This window comes from Fusarium vanettenii, assembly GCF_000151355.1.
Source record: "Fusarium vanettenii 77-13-4 chromosome 8 genomic scaffold NECHAsca_11_chr8_3_0, whole genome shotgun sequence".
Taxonomy (NCBI): Eukaryota; Fungi; Ascomycota; class Sordariomycetes; order Hypocreales; family Nectriaceae; genus Fusarium; species Fusarium vanettenii.
Window position 1 is genome coordinate 654051 of NW_003315873.1, and position 15979 is coordinate 670029.

The 15979-nt window shown below is 49.8% G+C and overlaps 6 protein-coding genes across 6 annotated transcripts; 3 read left to right on the forward strand and 3 right to left on the reverse strand.

The window, feature by feature from the left end:
• Positions 1-1468: 1468 nt before the first annotated feature.
• NECHADRAFT_47446 (uncharacterized protein) lies at positions 1469-5229 on the forward strand (the record flags this gene model as incomplete). Its single annotated transcript, XM_003048321.1, has 7 exons — positions 1469-1729; positions 1825-2044; positions 2100-2498; positions 2552-3163; positions 3240-3330; positions 3407-3691; positions 3741-5229. The coding sequence occupies 7 exons, from the start codon at positions 1469-1471 to the stop codon at positions 5227-5229; spliced, it is 3357 nt and encodes a 1118-aa protein (XP_003048367.1).
• A 1084-nt stretch (positions 5230-6313) lies between these two features.
• Positions 6314-7434, forward strand: NECHADRAFT_95795 (uncharacterized protein; the record flags this gene model as incomplete). Its single annotated transcript, XM_003048322.1, has 3 exons — positions 6314-6325; positions 6377-6526; positions 6574-7434. The coding sequence occupies 3 exons, from the start codon at positions 6314-6316 to the stop codon at positions 7432-7434; spliced, it is 1023 nt and encodes a 340-aa protein (XP_003048368.1).
• A 155-nt stretch (positions 7435-7589) lies between these two features.
• NECHADRAFT_84122 (uncharacterized protein) lies at positions 7590-9668 on the reverse strand (the record flags this gene model as incomplete). Its single annotated transcript, XM_003048513.1, has 1 exon — positions 7590-9668. One exon carries the CDS (start codon positions 9666-9668, stop codon positions 7590-7592), a length of 2079 nt encoding a protein of 692 aa, XP_003048559.1.
• Positions 9669-10027: 359 nt separating this feature from the next.
• NECHADRAFT_47685 (uncharacterized protein) lies at positions 10028-11059 on the reverse strand (the record flags this gene model as incomplete). The annotated part of the gene is made up of 1 exon (XM_003048514.1): positions 10028-11059. One exon carries the CDS (start codon positions 11057-11059, stop codon positions 10028-10030), a length of 1032 nt encoding a protein of 343 aa, XP_003048560.1.
• A 1532-nt stretch (positions 11060-12591) lies between these two features.
• NECHADRAFT_84124 (uncharacterized protein) lies at positions 12592-12967 on the forward strand (the record flags this gene model as incomplete). Its single annotated transcript, XM_003048323.1, has 2 exons — positions 12592-12774; positions 12806-12967. The coding sequence occupies 2 exons, from the start codon at positions 12592-12594 to the stop codon at positions 12965-12967; spliced, it is 345 nt and encodes a 114-aa protein (XP_003048369.1).
• Positions 12968-13606: 639 nt separating this feature from the next.
• On the reverse strand, positions 13607-14893 carry NECHADRAFT_47388 (uncharacterized protein; the record flags this gene model as incomplete). Its single annotated transcript, XM_003048515.1, has 1 exon — positions 13607-14893. The coding sequence occupies one exon, from the start codon at positions 14891-14893 to the stop codon at positions 13607-13609; it is 1287 nt and encodes a 428-aa protein (XP_003048561.1).
• Positions 14894-15979: the final 1086 nt, after the last annotated feature.

Genomic DNA, 15979 nt, shown 5'->3' on the forward strand with positions numbered 1-15979 from the left:
GTCAGCGATAATGCCTCCGTAGGATCGAGGGTTGCTCTCATTCTGGCTATGGTCTTGCTATTAGAAAGACTTTCCTGCGGATATCTGGGTATAGGCATACCTCTTGGAAGTTGCCAAATGCATTTCGTTCTGTAAGCACAGGCTCACAGATTGAGTTTCTCGTTGTTGAATAAATCGAACACCATCCTCCTGGTATCTGCCCAGAATTAGCCGTTACTGCATCATAATGCACCAAACATACTGACTTTGTCAGCTTAGACAATAGACCTGGAGGAGATTCGTAATCGCCTTCCGCGGTCACATTGGATATCGAGTCGAGCGCGTTCTGAATCTCAGCAGATATCTTGGTCTTTCGCTCCAGGGATAAGGCACTTCCGAACCCGACGAAGTCATTCATATTTGATTCGCTAGCGATGCTTCCAGGAAAACGAAAGAACTGTGCGTTATGGTATTCCACGGTCGGAGGCAGCGCTCTTGGATGTTGGAGATAGCCCGATAGCCTTGTGAGTCGGGCGGCCACCTCAGGCGCAGCCGATTTTGGACCAAAAACATTGATCGAAACTGGGAAAACTTTCGACGCCGCGTTGCGTTCTTGTTTCTGACGCTTCGAAAACTGGCTGCGCTCGGCCAGTGCTTCAAAATGGATGAGGGCCATATCCTCCAACGCTGCCAGTTTGTTGATAGTTGCCATATCTAAGACCGCAAACTCAGTGTGATTATTTGTCATGAGAACAAAATACTCGCCGCTGGGTTTGATTGAGAAGGAGTATAATGATGAGCTGCTGGATATCTGCAAGTTCCCTATCGCTGTCCTACGGCGCAAAGTCTGAGCCATTCCGCCTTCCAGCTGGGTCCCGCGTTAGAAGCTGAAGGCCATTGACGCTCATTGTGACACACGTACCGCACCATAACATATTTTCTGCGTCGACTGATCGAGATGGGCATCGGCAAGAGAGAATGAGTGCTGTGAAGGGCCATCAAAAATAGGCTCGTCTGTGACCAAAAGGGGCCGCTTCGAGTTCATAGTGTAGCATCGATAAGATGGACTGTGGTGTATGTTGCGAGGGGAAATTCACTGTACGGACAGAGACGTCAAGGATTTTCATCAGGCTGAGTTGGCGGCCTCAGGCTTGCGCCTCATTGGGAGAATTGTCGCACCGAGAACGCCCAACCAGCAGCCCATGCAGCATAAATTATGCCTGTCTCATCTTTGTGGTGGTGCATATTGCCATCTGCAAATCAAATTTGAGAACTGCCACCTTCACTGCAAAACACGCCCCCTCAGTCTGCCTTATTTGTGGCTTGTTGGGCTGACGGGCTTTTTCCACCAAAAAACAGAGATTTCTCCTCAGCCTGACGGAGAGAAAATCGTTCATCCATCCTCTTTCATCCATCATCTTTGTTGTCTGAAAATCTGAGATCCAGTGATCAGCCTCAACTGGATTGAAAAAGAATCACTCTGGCCAGCATGGCAGGCCCAGATCCAGAAAGCTTCAGCAGAGCCCTGACGAGGTTCAAGGCAACCATCGATCCATCACTACAACAAGAATTTTCAGCCTGTACCTTGAGGGATGTTCATCGAACCATCCAAGATATCCAGGATAAAGATGCCAGAGAAGGCCCTCTTCGAGCAATGGGTAGGCTCCAAGCCTTCGTTGAGGCGATGGAGCAACTCGGGAGTGTCATTGAAGTCTTCTTGAATGCAAGCGAGCTTGTTTGCTTCATCTGGGTAATACCATCGTCTACCTTTTACATAGATCATGGCTAATATTCAGAAGGGCCCGGTCAAGTTTCTTCTCACCGTGAGCACTTCGTCGACGATAGAAAATTGGATGCTTACTTTGCGTTTATATCACAAAATCATTCTTCTCCATTTTCGATAAGCTGCTCGACGCATACTCTCGGATTGGAGACGCCATTCCAGGCCTACTCCACTACAAAGATACGTTTGAGAGGCATCCGCCGCTAGCCAAGGTACTTGAGGACTACTACTCAGATGTGTTGAATTTCCACAGCGAGGCCATCGCAGTTTTCAGACGACCAAGTGAGACTAACCTTTGCCCCCCTGCTTATGACTATACTTTACTCACGGGTAATAGGATGGAAAACCTTGTTCACTGTTACGTGGAAGACGTTCGAGACCAAATTCGGTCCTATCATGCAAAGCCTGGCAAGGAAGAGGGAAATGCTTGAATCGGAAAAAGGATCAGCAACACTCCATGCAATTCAGAATCTTCGTGAAGACATCGCCAACGTTCAACGAGAGCAGAATGCCCAAGCAACCATGAATGACCGCGAAAACCGTCGACGTCGAATGCGCGAGATTCAAGAGAAACTGCAAAGTCCCAACTACCAACTCGATCAAGAAATGTCAGCAGAGCGCAGAAATGGTAGCACGTCAGGCCTATGGATTTTTGACGACCCTACCTTTCAGGCATGGTTACATGGCGGATCCTCTAGCTCCAAGATCTTGTACATCAATGGCATGCCCGGCGCTGGTATGACTATGTGCTACTGTTCGTAGGTATGGAATATGCTAACCCTGTCACAGGAAAGACCATCCTCATGTCTACTGTGATTGAAAGACTTCTTCACGAAAGGGTTGCTCCCAATGGGCAGAGCTTTGTCGGCTATTTCTACTTCAAGCATCGACAAAATGAGACGCACAACGCCATGCTACGAGCGGTTCTGGAGCAGCTTCTAAGCCAGAACCCAGCCCTTTCTGACCACCTTTTCGACGAGGTGTCGTTACTTGAGGGCGTCAACCTAAGAACCACTGCTCAACTTGAAAAGCTCGTCGAGACGGCCATCGAGAGCTACACCAATTTATACCTTGTTCTCGATGGATTGGATGAGTGCGCCAACGAAGAGATCAAGAATATTCTCAATTGGTCTCTCTCGCTGATCGATGACAAGTTGAGAAATTCGGGATCTGATCTACGAATTATTCTCTCTGGTCAGCGCGATGGTGTGTTGGATGCAAAGCTGGTTCAGCAGCCGTCGATTTCCTTGGAAACATCTGCACACAATGAGGACATACGAAGGTATTGCGAATTACGCTGCAAGGAAATCGCAGCGACGTTCTTCAAGTCTTCTCCGGATGGAGAAGAGGCTCAGAACATCAAAGAGCGAATATTCTCACTTGTGACAAACGAAGCGAAGGGTAAGTCAATGCCCCCCGGAGATTCTCCATTATAACATGCTGAATATGACCCAAGGTATGTTTCTATATGCACGAGTGGTATTGGAAAACCTACTTGGCCAGACTCGGCTTTCGGGCCTGAAGCGTGAAATTCAGGCAGATACCTTTCCCCGAGGGATAGAAAAGGCGTAAGTCCGTCTGAACACACGAACACGGGAGTTAAAGGAAGACAAGAACTATGAACTAATCGTTTTCTTGCCCCAGCTACCAGAGAGTTTTCGCCCGTGTCATTGACCAAGCGCCAAAAGCGAAACGTGAAGACGCAATCAAGCTGCTTGGGTTGGTAATCCATGCGAGAAGGATCTTGCATTGGAGAGAAATACAGGCCTTCTTTTGCATTGACTCGACTAGTGGGAACGTGGACTACGATGATCGCCTCCTACGCACTGGCAAGGATGTATGTGGCGCGTTGGTGGATGTTCACCGTTGCTCTCGAGACTCTACAGGCTCTGAGGACCTGGTTCGTATTGTGCACGAGTCAGCTCGGATGTATGTAAATTTTGCAACTATTGGAAATATACTGACAGTCTTGCTATAGGTATCTGCTGGAGGAGCACGCGACTCTGTTCTTCCCGGAAGCCGTCAATGTCTCAACCTTTTGTCTCCGATATCTTACATCCGATCCCTTCAAGATTGGTATCGATTCAAAGGATATATCATCCTGGGCGATCAAAGGGTACTATGCTCTGCAAGATTACTCTGTACAATTCTGGTATGATCACAGCCAGATGTGTCTGCAAGCGTACGACACATTAGATCCAACTCAACGAGACCAAGTGACAGCTGCACTGGCTCGCTTCCTTGAGTCTTACGCTCAGCTAAGCGAAATGGACTGGCGTCATGGAGAAAACACTGTCGCGAAGCTGATGGAAGCTTTCAAGGGCCTTCCAGAACACGCACGCGACAGGAATGAGTGTTTCAACATTGAATATCGTACGACTATGATTCGCCAACAGATTGAGCATCTTCAACAGGACGCCTCCTCCACAGAAGCAAGGGAGTCATTCGAGTTCCTCCACGGCCCCCTCACGACATTAAAATGCTCTAAGCCTTGGTGTGACTTGTTCAAAGGTGGTTTGGAAAACCTCAAGGAATGCCAGAGACACATCAATCGCCACGAGCTGCCATTTATCTGCAATGAAGATGGATGCCACACCTCTGGCATTGGTTTCGATTCCCAAACGAGCTTAGATATCCATCGAAAGCAGTGGCATTCGAACAACAGCAAATCCATTCAGTTTCCAAAAAGGCGGCAGAAATCTTACCGAAACATACGCGATGCCGCGAAATCCGGGGACATCGAAGCTGTCACAGCTTTCTTAAATGCAGGAGAGCCCGCCAATTCCGTCCCAGGTGGGAACTATTTATTTACACCTTTGTATCTTGCAGCACGGCACGGCCATGTTCAAGTCTGCAAACTGCTGCTTGACAGGGGTGCGGATGTCAATTATGAGCTGAGACGAGAAACAGGGACCGCACTACATGCGAGCGTCAGGAAAAGTCAGTTGGAAACGACAAGACTACTCCTCGCCCAGAATGACATTCAGCTCAACGGAATCGACCTTGAACTTAGCACGGCATTTGACCTTGCTTGTCGGCAAAGTGACGACAGGATCTGCAGGCTATTTCTGGAATCTGGAAAGCTTCATGATCGTCTTTTGAATCGCGATCATACAAACGTTCTGCGAATGGCTTGCTCCAAAGGTGATGTGTCCTCAGTCAAGTACTTTCTGGAACACGGATTCAACAAGATTGCGGACCGATCCCTTATTGAGAGCATGATCCATGCCCAAACTCCTCCTTCCGATGCTAGCATGGCTCGTATCATCGAATTGCTCTTAGCCACGGGGAACATTGAACTTGAAAGCAGGGACATTCTGAATGCCCTGAAAATGAACTTGGCCTCAGTTGCAAGATCAATGCTCTACTCCTCAAAGCCGGGATTTACGAGAGTTGAATTAGAAGAATGCCGACGACAGGCAACAGAAAGAGGGTACACAGATATTTTGCCCATGGTAAGTGGCTGAACCACCCAAGTTATTTCCAGCGTTTATGAAGTAACAATCAAGTAGATTGACTCCAGACTGGATAGTCTTCTCAAGCCTTCCGGACCGCTTCACGACGAATTCCATTCTGATCACTGGTCTGACACCGACTCGCAAAGTGGTGCTAAAATCTCTAAGCATGAATGGCGCCTCTACCAGGTCAAAACCCGATTATTCACGAGCTCGGCGGCAGTTACCCAGTATTGGACCTGGCTTCAGCAAACCAGCTGCTTCCAGCACCAAGTCATTAAGGATGTCAGCCCTGTCTTGCGGGGTTTGCTTGAGGCTCACATTAACTTCCATGTTAACCTCGGCGAGATTGAGGAACTGGTATGGAACCTTGAGGCGCTCCGCGTCCACATCGTCATGCGCAAGGTCAGTGTTACGATGGACGAGTCGGTAGGAGCGCCTCGTGGCGATGTGATGGCATCTTTCAAGCGCGATCGAACTATGCGGCGGTTCTTATTCTTTTGTAGGGAGAGGGGAGTCAAGCTGCGGCGTCAGACGACGTAAGTACCAATCTTGCCTCCGCAGCTCATTTGCATAGAGCCCCCAATCATTGCATGTGGAAAAGTAACTAACAAAGTTGACAGGGAGGAGCTCGACCGTCGCTGGCAGATGATGCAATCAGACCTGCTTCCAGCGCAGACATCTAAATAATGAATAAACACAGAGAGGCTACTGTGTTAACATTGGGTCATGATGTTATGATGTGTTGACAATCTGTTCTTTATTATAGTTGTAGCCCGGACCTTGATGGGAACTGAGCCAGAAGATCGCTCCGAGTTGCCGCGCGGTTAACCCACCCCGGACCTTTGCTGAAGTAATGATGATTTAATCCGATCGATCTTAGGGCTGACATTTGTCAGATTGCTGACAATTGATCAAAGATGACAATGACGTGACTCTTCCCCTCCGGACAGCCGCGCGGTTATCCTAGTAGATCAATAAAGTTGCGGAGGCCCTCTTTCTTTGCGACTGGATCATATCTTTACACAATAGCCCCCCAAAAAGCCTATCCGAATATTTTACATCTCTAGTCGGTTCCGTAATACCATAGTACGCCATGGCCGACTCGGTATGTGGTGCTGGAGCTGGTGTTTCTGACCAAGCTAACGATGACAAACAGGAAGATCACATCAAGTATAAGCCTGGCGCGGGTGGAGGTTTTGAACGAACTGAAAGCGCCTTTCGGAATTTTATTTCAAACGAGCCGGGCTCGAGATTCCCTGCGGAAAAGGGCCGATATGCCCTCTATCTTAGTCCAGGATGCCCATGGGTAAGTCTCTATCCCCCCTCTCATGTCACTAGCTCACAGTTGAGCAGTCCCATCGTACCATGATTGTGCGAAGCCTCAAGCGACTGGAAGATATTGTTGATCTCTACATAAACTCACTCCACATGGGCAAAGACGGCTGGTTCTTTACCGACGCTCCCGAGTCCGTCAAGTATGGTGTTCTTCCCAAGGATCCTCTCTACGGTTTCAGTACCATCAAGGAACTGTACCTGAAAGCCAACCCGAACTACGTGGGGCGATACACGGTGCCAGTGCTCTGGGACAAGAAGACGCACACCATGGTTAGCAACGAATCGAGCGAGATCATCCGCATGCTCTACACAGAATTCGACCATCTCCTTCCAGAGGAGGACCGAGAGGTTAATCGACCTGGGGGCGGCTTCTATCCTGAGAACCTTCGGAAGGAAATCGACGAGATCAATGAATGGATCTATCACACTGTCAACAACGGCGTTTACAAGTGTGGATTCGCTTTTTCGCAGAGCGCATATGAGGAGAATGTGGTCAAAGTATTCCAGTCTCTGGACCGTCTTGAAAAGATCCTCGACGATAGACCATTTCTTCTGGGAGACAACATCACCGAGGCCGATATCCGACTCTTCCCAACCATTGTCCGGTTCGACGTTGCGTACAACCCCATCTTTATGTGCAATTTGGGGACCATCAGAGACCATTACCCGAACCTGCATCTCTGGCTGAGGAGGTTGTATTGGGACAAGAGCGAGAAGACGCATGGTGCTTTTGAAAAGACGACGTTTCCTTGGATTGAGAAGTACAAGCAGGGATATGGAGACTCAAGGCAGCGGGTTCTGGGGATTACGGGTCCGTTGATTATTCCAAAGGGGCCAGAGGTGCTGGTCCTTGAGTTGAAGGAGTCTGATACAATCTGATTCCCACTTAAGGCCTTGTCTATTAGGATGGTCCCTATCATAAGGTGTGATTCATAGCTTAAGAGCAAACGTTTGTCTAATGAGCCCTCGTAAGTTGGTACTGTACTACACCATCATCAGTTGGTGAGCCACTTTAGAAATCCTCAAGTTGACCCCTAAACAAGAAAGAACCTCTTCGTCTTCTGGCTGGTTGAGTCCCAAGCATCGACATGCAGTTGTCCAACAGCCAGCCGCTGTGACAAATCTCCCTTTCGCTCCACTAGCATGATATTCAGAGCCCAGAAACTGCTATGCTGGTAAATACTTATGTCAAAGATCTCTTCGTAGTATTCATCAGCAGAGGGGTACTCCGGGGGTAGGTGGTCGCGATAGATTTCAACATCTGCTTGAATAATCTTGTCTTGGTCACCGCGCGATAGTAGGACAAACTCATAAACGGAATTTGAGCAAGGTTTCCATGAATCAATCCCCCTGAGTGTCCCACAATGATGCCCTGCTGTGTCATAGATCCAAAGTTGGCCGCGTAACGTGTTGGTGAAGGAGTCTGAGAAGGGGCGAGGTAATGTGGACAATTCTGGACGGGGTGATGAGATTGTGTACATATCAGCCCTCAGGCCAGGAGCTTCAAAGACCAGTGCACAATTAGAGTTTTCGTTCAGCTCCGCAAGTTGTGATGCCTCAGACAGGTCTGGCAAAGAACTAGGGAGATCTTCTCCGAGACTAGGATTCTCTCGGACGATCTTGCGCACCCCAAGCCTGTCTATGATGATGAAATCCTTCACTTTTGACTTGAGCCTCACACGCTTTCCGACGTAAGAGTCAAGCCGCCAAGGATCCCAGTAAATGTTATCTTCCCAGGCCGTCCAGCACCAGGTCGGTGAGTTGCAAGCCGAACCTAGTGGCTCCCTTGGTCGCAGTCGGCCTTGCCACATTGGTGACCACAGGAGAGCAAAATCGAAAAGGTTTTCTGGTAGAGCGCTCACAAATCGCCATCCAAACGAGTCCTCGATTGCGGACAGGATGCCAACGAATGCATTCAGAGAATCCGACGCATATGTCAGTGTCCGTCGACTGTACTGTTTGACCAGTGATTCGTAGACGTTGAACCTCGTTCTGGGGTCGTTGCTGACGTCCCGTCCTAACGGTTGTATGTTCCAATTCGAAAGCTGTCCTCCTGTATGTGCTTCTCCATCTTCCAAACAATAAGACCCAGAGCAGTGCCAGTAAACTTGGCAGTCGGAGAAATATAAGCGCTTCTTAGAGAGCATTCCTTCCTGGAATGTCCAACCTCGGCTTCGCCATGTAGACGACTCAATCGCAGCACCAAGGCTTCGGGGTTCAGGGACCAATAACAGGGTTCCCAGCTTCGTAGGTGACGGCGACGGTGTGCGGGATCCGGCGACGACACCAGGGAGTGCACAGTTAGCGTCATGTGCGGACAGGGCGACGATGGTTATCAGGGCCTCGCCGTAGATTCTATCCATCCGCGGAACATAGTGCTTCTTGTCTTCGGGATCGTCTTGCACAATGCATAATGCATCAACCCACAGATAGGTCTCGCCAAGATCCGCCACAAAGGCAATGGAATCGTTTATCAGCCGGGGTAGCTGATCACGCACTCGTAACAATGCACCGTCCTGTTGGAGCTGCTGGAAGTTGCTCTTGACCGTTTGGAATTGTTTCACTTGGCCCCAGACATAACTAAGAGCCAAGTACCGACAGTGTCGGGCGCCTTTAAAGAGCCGCATTCGCTTGACATCGAGTAGTAGTAGAGGTAGAGAGTCTCTGCTAGGACCGGGCGGATTGCATTTTGGTCCATGTTGAGCTGCACAATCATGCATCCAGCTCCTGATCAGCGAGTAGTTGAGTCGCTCAAAGACCCGCGGCTCAACACTGTCAACACGCTTTATCCTGCCGAGAACTGTGGAGTGTCCCCAGATTCCGTCTGGAAGAGTCTTGGATGTTGCATGGAACCATACTTCGATTTCTGCTGGGAACGGACCGCGGTTGAGCCTACCGAGATAGCACATCTCGCTGGGGTACTTTCCCGGGCGCCAATAGCTCTTGGCGTGGACACTCAGTGTTTTGATAATGAGCTTGCATAACGTGCAATGCTCGTTCTTCAGGATTTCCTGGAAATATCCCATGGGCGTGCTGATGGGGCCATTATGGGAGAGATACTTGGCAACGTCGACAGCCCGGCAAGTATCGCAGAGATCATCAGACACGTCCATTACCGCAGTCCCCTAAGGAGCCAAAATGAAGGAGAAATTCAAATGGGAACGGGAACTTGGAGTACAGAAGGCTGAGGGGGGTATTTATGCCTCATTGAAGTCCAAGATTGAGGGGGAATGCGGCTGTGGAAGCCTGACTGCTTATGCATTGTTCAGCTGCATTTTTGCGACTTGCGTCTAAGGTGCCACCGTATTCATCCCTGTTGTTTAGCGAGCCGTACGACTGTTTCCGAGTCCTATCTGAAACTTGGCCATGCAGCTCTCAAGTTGCGAGGCAAATCAGCTGCTCGCTGGTCTCATCCTATTATCAAGGTCGCTAGTTGTGCTTTTCAAGATCCAAGTCAACAGGACGAACCCTGTCACATTTCTCGAAACCTAGTATCAATAGCGACAACCTTGGCGCCTTCAATCTCGGTCCCATTGACGGGCGTCGCGATTGCTCCAGACGTGCTCACATATAGAATCTCCTTATCTTTCCGCCCTCGACCGAACGCAACAGATGTAGAGCCGGCCACAGTCATCTCCCCAATTCCTCCCACAACCGTCTCCCACTCTTTGGACTGGACGTCGATAAAGACAATCGAGTTATCAAGGTTGGTGGACGCATAGATGTTGCCGTTGACGTCAAAGGTGAAATCGTCGAGAAAGTTGACGCCTTTGGATAGATTGGCAATAAGCTCCGGTCTTGCATGCTTAGCAGGGAATCCAGTAGGAGTTATTGTAATACGGTAGATACAGGCTTGGAATGAATTTGTCCAGTAGAGATATTCGTTGCGGATTTGAATGCCGTTGACGCCGATGGGCAGTCTCGCGTCCTCAACCGGGTCCATCTCAAGGGGGAAACGAAACGTCGAGGTATCAAAGGTGCCGGTGGTCAGTTCAAGACGACCGACAAGGCCGTTGGCAGAGTCAGCCACAAGAACCACGTCAGATAGGCCAGGAATGGCTGTGACACCATTGAGGAATTTGCTCTGAGGTCTCATGTCGCTGATTTTTCTGACCTTGACTTCGTCTCCAGGCGATTTAAACTCGACGGTCCACGCGCCAAACGAACCAGTCACGGTCTCTCCTGGGGTTGTAGAATTACCACCGACAAAAACGAATGTCTCGACATCTTGGCGGCTGGGTGGGACTTGGACAAGGCCATAAATGCTTTGGATCGAAGGGACTGACATGATTTCTTCGAGTGTATTATGCCGTTCCCATGGAGCTCGGATTGTATATATGGCAGCCGAAGGCCACAGCTTGGTCACGAGGAGATCCCCATTTGAGCGTACTGCTATGTTTTCGAGGAATGTGCCGACTTCAAGCTGAGCAAGTGTTGTAGAGGGAAGAGATTCCGACAGTGCAAGTGCCGCCGCAGCGACGGCAGTCAGGACGATAGAAAACATGGCCTGAAGAGTTTTGAATTCAATGCTGGTTTTGGAAAAGAAGAGGAAATGCCGGATGGCAAACCAAGCTGGCCTCATCTTATACACACTGTTGTTACTGATCAGCACGGCTAAACATGGACATCTCAGGTCACGGTCCATACCGACCCCAGCTCTCAAAGCAAGTGTAATTGGCGGTCTATTATGTTATACCCTTGTCAATTACAAGGACAGCGACTCTCTCGCGGGCGACAATAACGAACCGCGCTCCCTGTCGCCGCAACTCACTCCGTTCCCAGGTTTACCTGGCCTATTGCAGCCTATCTCTCCCGGACCAGGTTTCGGCGTGTATCCTACCCTCGGGCCCGCGGAGCTTTTGGATTCCGCCTCATCGAGGTTACTGCGGGTTGACCGGACCATGAAGCGGGTACACATTCTGGTGTCAAAGTGTCAGGCCTTCGGCGTCCAGGCTCGTCACCCGAGCCTCGCGTCGCGAGTTTCCCCCATAGATGAGGGAGGGCAAGATATTGCTTTGAAGGGATATGCTCCCATGCAGATACTAGAAAGCCTAGAGAAGGGCGGAAGTATCTCGCGTGAGCTTTCCCGACCTGGGTTCAAGCTTTACTGGTCCCATCGTCACATGGCATTCGTTTGTCAAGTAGTCTTGATTTCCTGTACCACGTTGCCGCCCTGGTTCTTCACAACAGCCATGGGAGCATCGGCATCTCCACCAGGAGAATGCTCAAGAAATGCCCGACGATGAACGGAATCTGAGCAAGGGTTATCCAATGGAGACTATCATACAGAGATCTTGACCTGTTGATTATCACATCCTTGAAAATCAGACCAAAAAGCCAGTTCATTGTCTCGGAAGATTATGGCACTCAAGTTATACGTCTGGTTGCCATGGCTGCTGCAAAAGACCGATCACACTATCGGCCTCCTAATCCATCTCTCCGAGATGCACAGCAATCTGGGTCTCGGGAAGGGGATACGTCGCCCATACGGTCTAACTGTCGGTCCCTTTCTTGTTTGACCCTTGACCACTGCCGAATACACCCCACGTCGGTCCATGCTGTGAGTTGTCCCGGCTCGGATCTCAAGCGTGTCAGTCTGTCAGAGCCGAGTAATGGTTTCTCGCGACACGATATCCCGGCTGTCAATCTGGATATGTTCCTTGTTAGCCTCATGGCCCTAGACATATAATATGGCAAAGTAATGCTTCTTGCAAGTCTTGAGTCGGGAGAAAAGGGTGGTGAGTTCAAATATCAAGAGCCCGAGTTAGGCCCGAAAGCCATATCAACCACGCGGTGACAGCTCGGTACATTCCCACGGAACCTCAACAAAATGTTCCGCAGTTTCCCAGCAATCCTCAACTTGTTGAAAAGGAGGAGGGGGGCTGAATCCCCCGCATTAACTTATATCAAGGGGGTGTCTGCGCTCTTTCAGCTGCCTTGTCCCTTGCTGGCAACATCAACTGCTGGACCTCAATCGAACACAAGTTCACGCCACCACTCTGTCCAACAGCGACTAAGGCTCCAGAACAATCAGAAATGGACTCGCCAGACCCGACCAGCCCTAAATATGATTGGCCCAAGAAGCCTATCGAGATAACACCCAATGACCTTGCCGACTTGTTGGAAGAGATTTGGGGCATAGAAAAGGCCAAGCCAAAGAGCCCAAGCAAATCCAGCACGAGCTCACCCAAGAAGGTCTTTACCCATTCTTATCTCAGCGTGAGCCATGTCACAACTAAACCTTTTGCAGTCGCCCGACAAAGAAGACCAGGAGGGGAAAATGAAGAGCTATTTTCGACCATTTCCCCATCTCCTCGATTATTCGATGAATCTTCCTAGGTGGGCTCCGCCTCAATACAACCCCCTGGGGCAGAAAGTCAACACTAAGGAGGATGCACACTTCTTAAGATAAGTGGACAAGAGAATCATGGAAATGAAGTCGCGGAACTAAAAGTGCAATTAATGAATTATTTTGGATAGCCATTATTCCACAATGAGGCAAGATAAAACAACTACCCGTCAATGATTAGTCCTCCCAGCTTTAACACCACTCATCGCATCGCGGCCTTCTTGGAAGGCAAACCATACTCAGAACGAAAGACAAAGCTTTATCGTCCAGACGTGTAAATCTTAATAGGGGGCCATAAAGTATGAGCAAGGAAACGGGCAGATCTCCCACGTCCCTCGTAGTCAGAGACGCCTAAAAAGATGCTAGATACCCACGATCTGGCCGGCGCTTGGTCCCATCTACCAACCTGCCACATCCCAAGCTTATGTCCGGGCGGTCGAAAGATCTACCACTAGACTTTTCCCTTCTTCTGCATTTACTGCGGGCACATATTCGCTGTGGGCGTATTTGCGATATGAGGCATAGGTATGGAAAAGCACAAGGGAAGACATGTCTTGCTAACAGGATCAATTCAACTACACGTTCTCTAATAAGTCATGTCAAATATGAGGCCAGATTAAACCATCCGGTGAAAGCAAACTCGTCTCATGATGAGTAAGACGCCAGAAGAAAGTAAAGTTTCCCCACAAGACTCATCCCTTCTTACACACCGAGAGTCTTGTGCAGCCAAGCAAACATGACCCTCATCATCTCCTGTCCCGCACCAGTCTGGCAGTGATATCCCGCAGCTCCCCGGAAAACATGCAAGTCAGCCTGTTCACCAAGTGCCTTCTTAACCTTGGCAGATTGTCCCCTGAAGAAACCCTCAAACTCAGCGTCAGCAATCCACACGGGGGCCTTGATGCGGTGAACGACATCCTTGAGGGTGTGCTGCTTGGTAAGCTGCATAAAGTCGTAGGGTGACCTGACGTTGAAGGACCACAGACCCTGGTTCATGCCCCAGCGGAATGTCGTGGGGGTGGAGGGGTCCTTTCGCAGTTTTTCTGCGATCTTGTCGAATTCTTCCTTGTTGCCGGACTCGAGGAGTTCTTTCATCTCGGGGGTGAGGCCGGAGCTAAAAGACTCATATGTGTCCCAGACTCCACCGTTGCAGAGGACGGCCTTGATTCGGGGCTCGAAGGCGGCAGCGCGGGCGGCGTGGTATCCTCCGAATGAGTAGCCGAACAGAGCGAGCTTCTCCGAGTCGACGGCGGCGGCCTTTTCGTTGAGTAGATAGTCTACAAGGGGAGTGACGACACGTTCCCAGTCGGGGATGAATCCGAGGTTTTGGTTTCGGCGAACAGATGGGTGTCCCGGGCCTTCGTAGGTAAGAACGTTCCATCCACGGGCGAGGGCTCCAGTGACGACAATGTGGTACAAATCCTCTTGAGCTCCATCATAGCCATTGCCCATGATTATGGTCGGTCGCAGAGAGTGCTCGGACTCGGTATACCAGATAGCCTCGACGGTAAAGTTATCGGCTTTGACACGAATGCGTTTACCGGGGTGCGGGAGGGAAGCCATGCCCTTGTTAAAGGCAGCGGTCTGCTCTTCCCAAAGAGAGTTGATGAGGGGATCCTCCCAGTCAGAATGCAGATAAAAGTCTGCCCGACGGAAATACGTCGCAGCGGAAAACCAAGCATCTCTCACATTGATGGGGTCATATGCAAACTCAGGGTCTTCGGCCTGGGCTTTTGTCTCGTTGGCGAGCTGGTAAAAGACCTCGCTGAAGCTATCGAGGTCTCCGGGGGTGATGTTCTTTGCGGCCAGGAGCACCGGGTTGATGTCGGAGCCTCCACCGATGGCTTGCTCGAGAGGTACGAGCAGCTCGAAGTGGAAGGATTCGTCTTCACTGAGCAGGAGAACTGGGTGTTCATCCCGAAGGTCCTCGGCCGCGGCGCAGGATGAGACGCCTAGGGCAGTAAGCAGAAGGGAGTGAGAGAACTTCATTGTGGAGAGAGGAGGAAAGGCTGTCGGAGTTGATGTGAGGATGGGAGATGATAATGGAGAAAAGAAGTAGATATCAGGAAGCGTATATATACACATTTTTCCTTCTTAATATTTACAAACTCGCCTCATGTCTACGACGAAAATCGTGGCTCTGTCAATGATTCTACCCATCCTTTCCCTCAGGTCATTTCCCATCTCCTACGGACTTTCTCGATCCCCAGAGAGTAAAATCCCTCTCCCCCAGGGCCTTTAAGTGAATGAAAAGAGTTGTGTGCGCTGTAATAGGATCAAAGTGCGAGGCTCGCAACATAATTACCCAATCGGGAATGCAATGCTAAGACCTGTCATGCGAATGCGAAGGAAAGTGGAGATTGCGGAGGTTAAACGAGAACGACGACGCTATATGATTACCATATTGAGGGGGTTCATGCCTTTTGCCAGTCATAAGACGATGCGCAGCCTCATTTTCGGGTTAATAATCATGTCTGCCTGGTGGCTAGGGGTGCTGCGCCTCTTTACTGAGGGATTGCAGCTGCTTCGAGGCGGTGTTCAAGTCGATGTGCGTTCATAACAGAGTAAATACGGGGTTTCGCAACCGTAAGACGGGTCAATTGATGTCGAGTCTTGTAGACGCTTCGAGTTGACAAGCAATTCTCAAATGACAAAGTGAGCACTGGGTTTGTCATGTACAGGGATCGTGGTGTCTCTGGTCCAAACATGACTCTGTCTTGAACATGTTCAGTTCAAGTTTTCATCTCAAGATGTATGAGAAGCTGTGTCTGACAGGAGTGTGGACGCATCAAGTCAACCCACCCTAGACCCAAGCCTTTGATCATTCCAGGGAAAAGGAAGAACGTTATCGCGCAGGAGGTGATAAATACGCGTTTATGAATGTGCTGCCAAGATGCAGGGGCTGGTACTAGTAATGGGATGGGCCAGTAGCGGTAAACAGGGGCTGCCATCCGGAATGAGTCTCCGAATGCACAAGAGCTGGCATCCTATCAAAATGATGTCATATAACGAATCCCCTTTTCTTTTCCACCATTTCGCAAAACCATAACAAGCCGCCATCCATCCTCCTCCTTT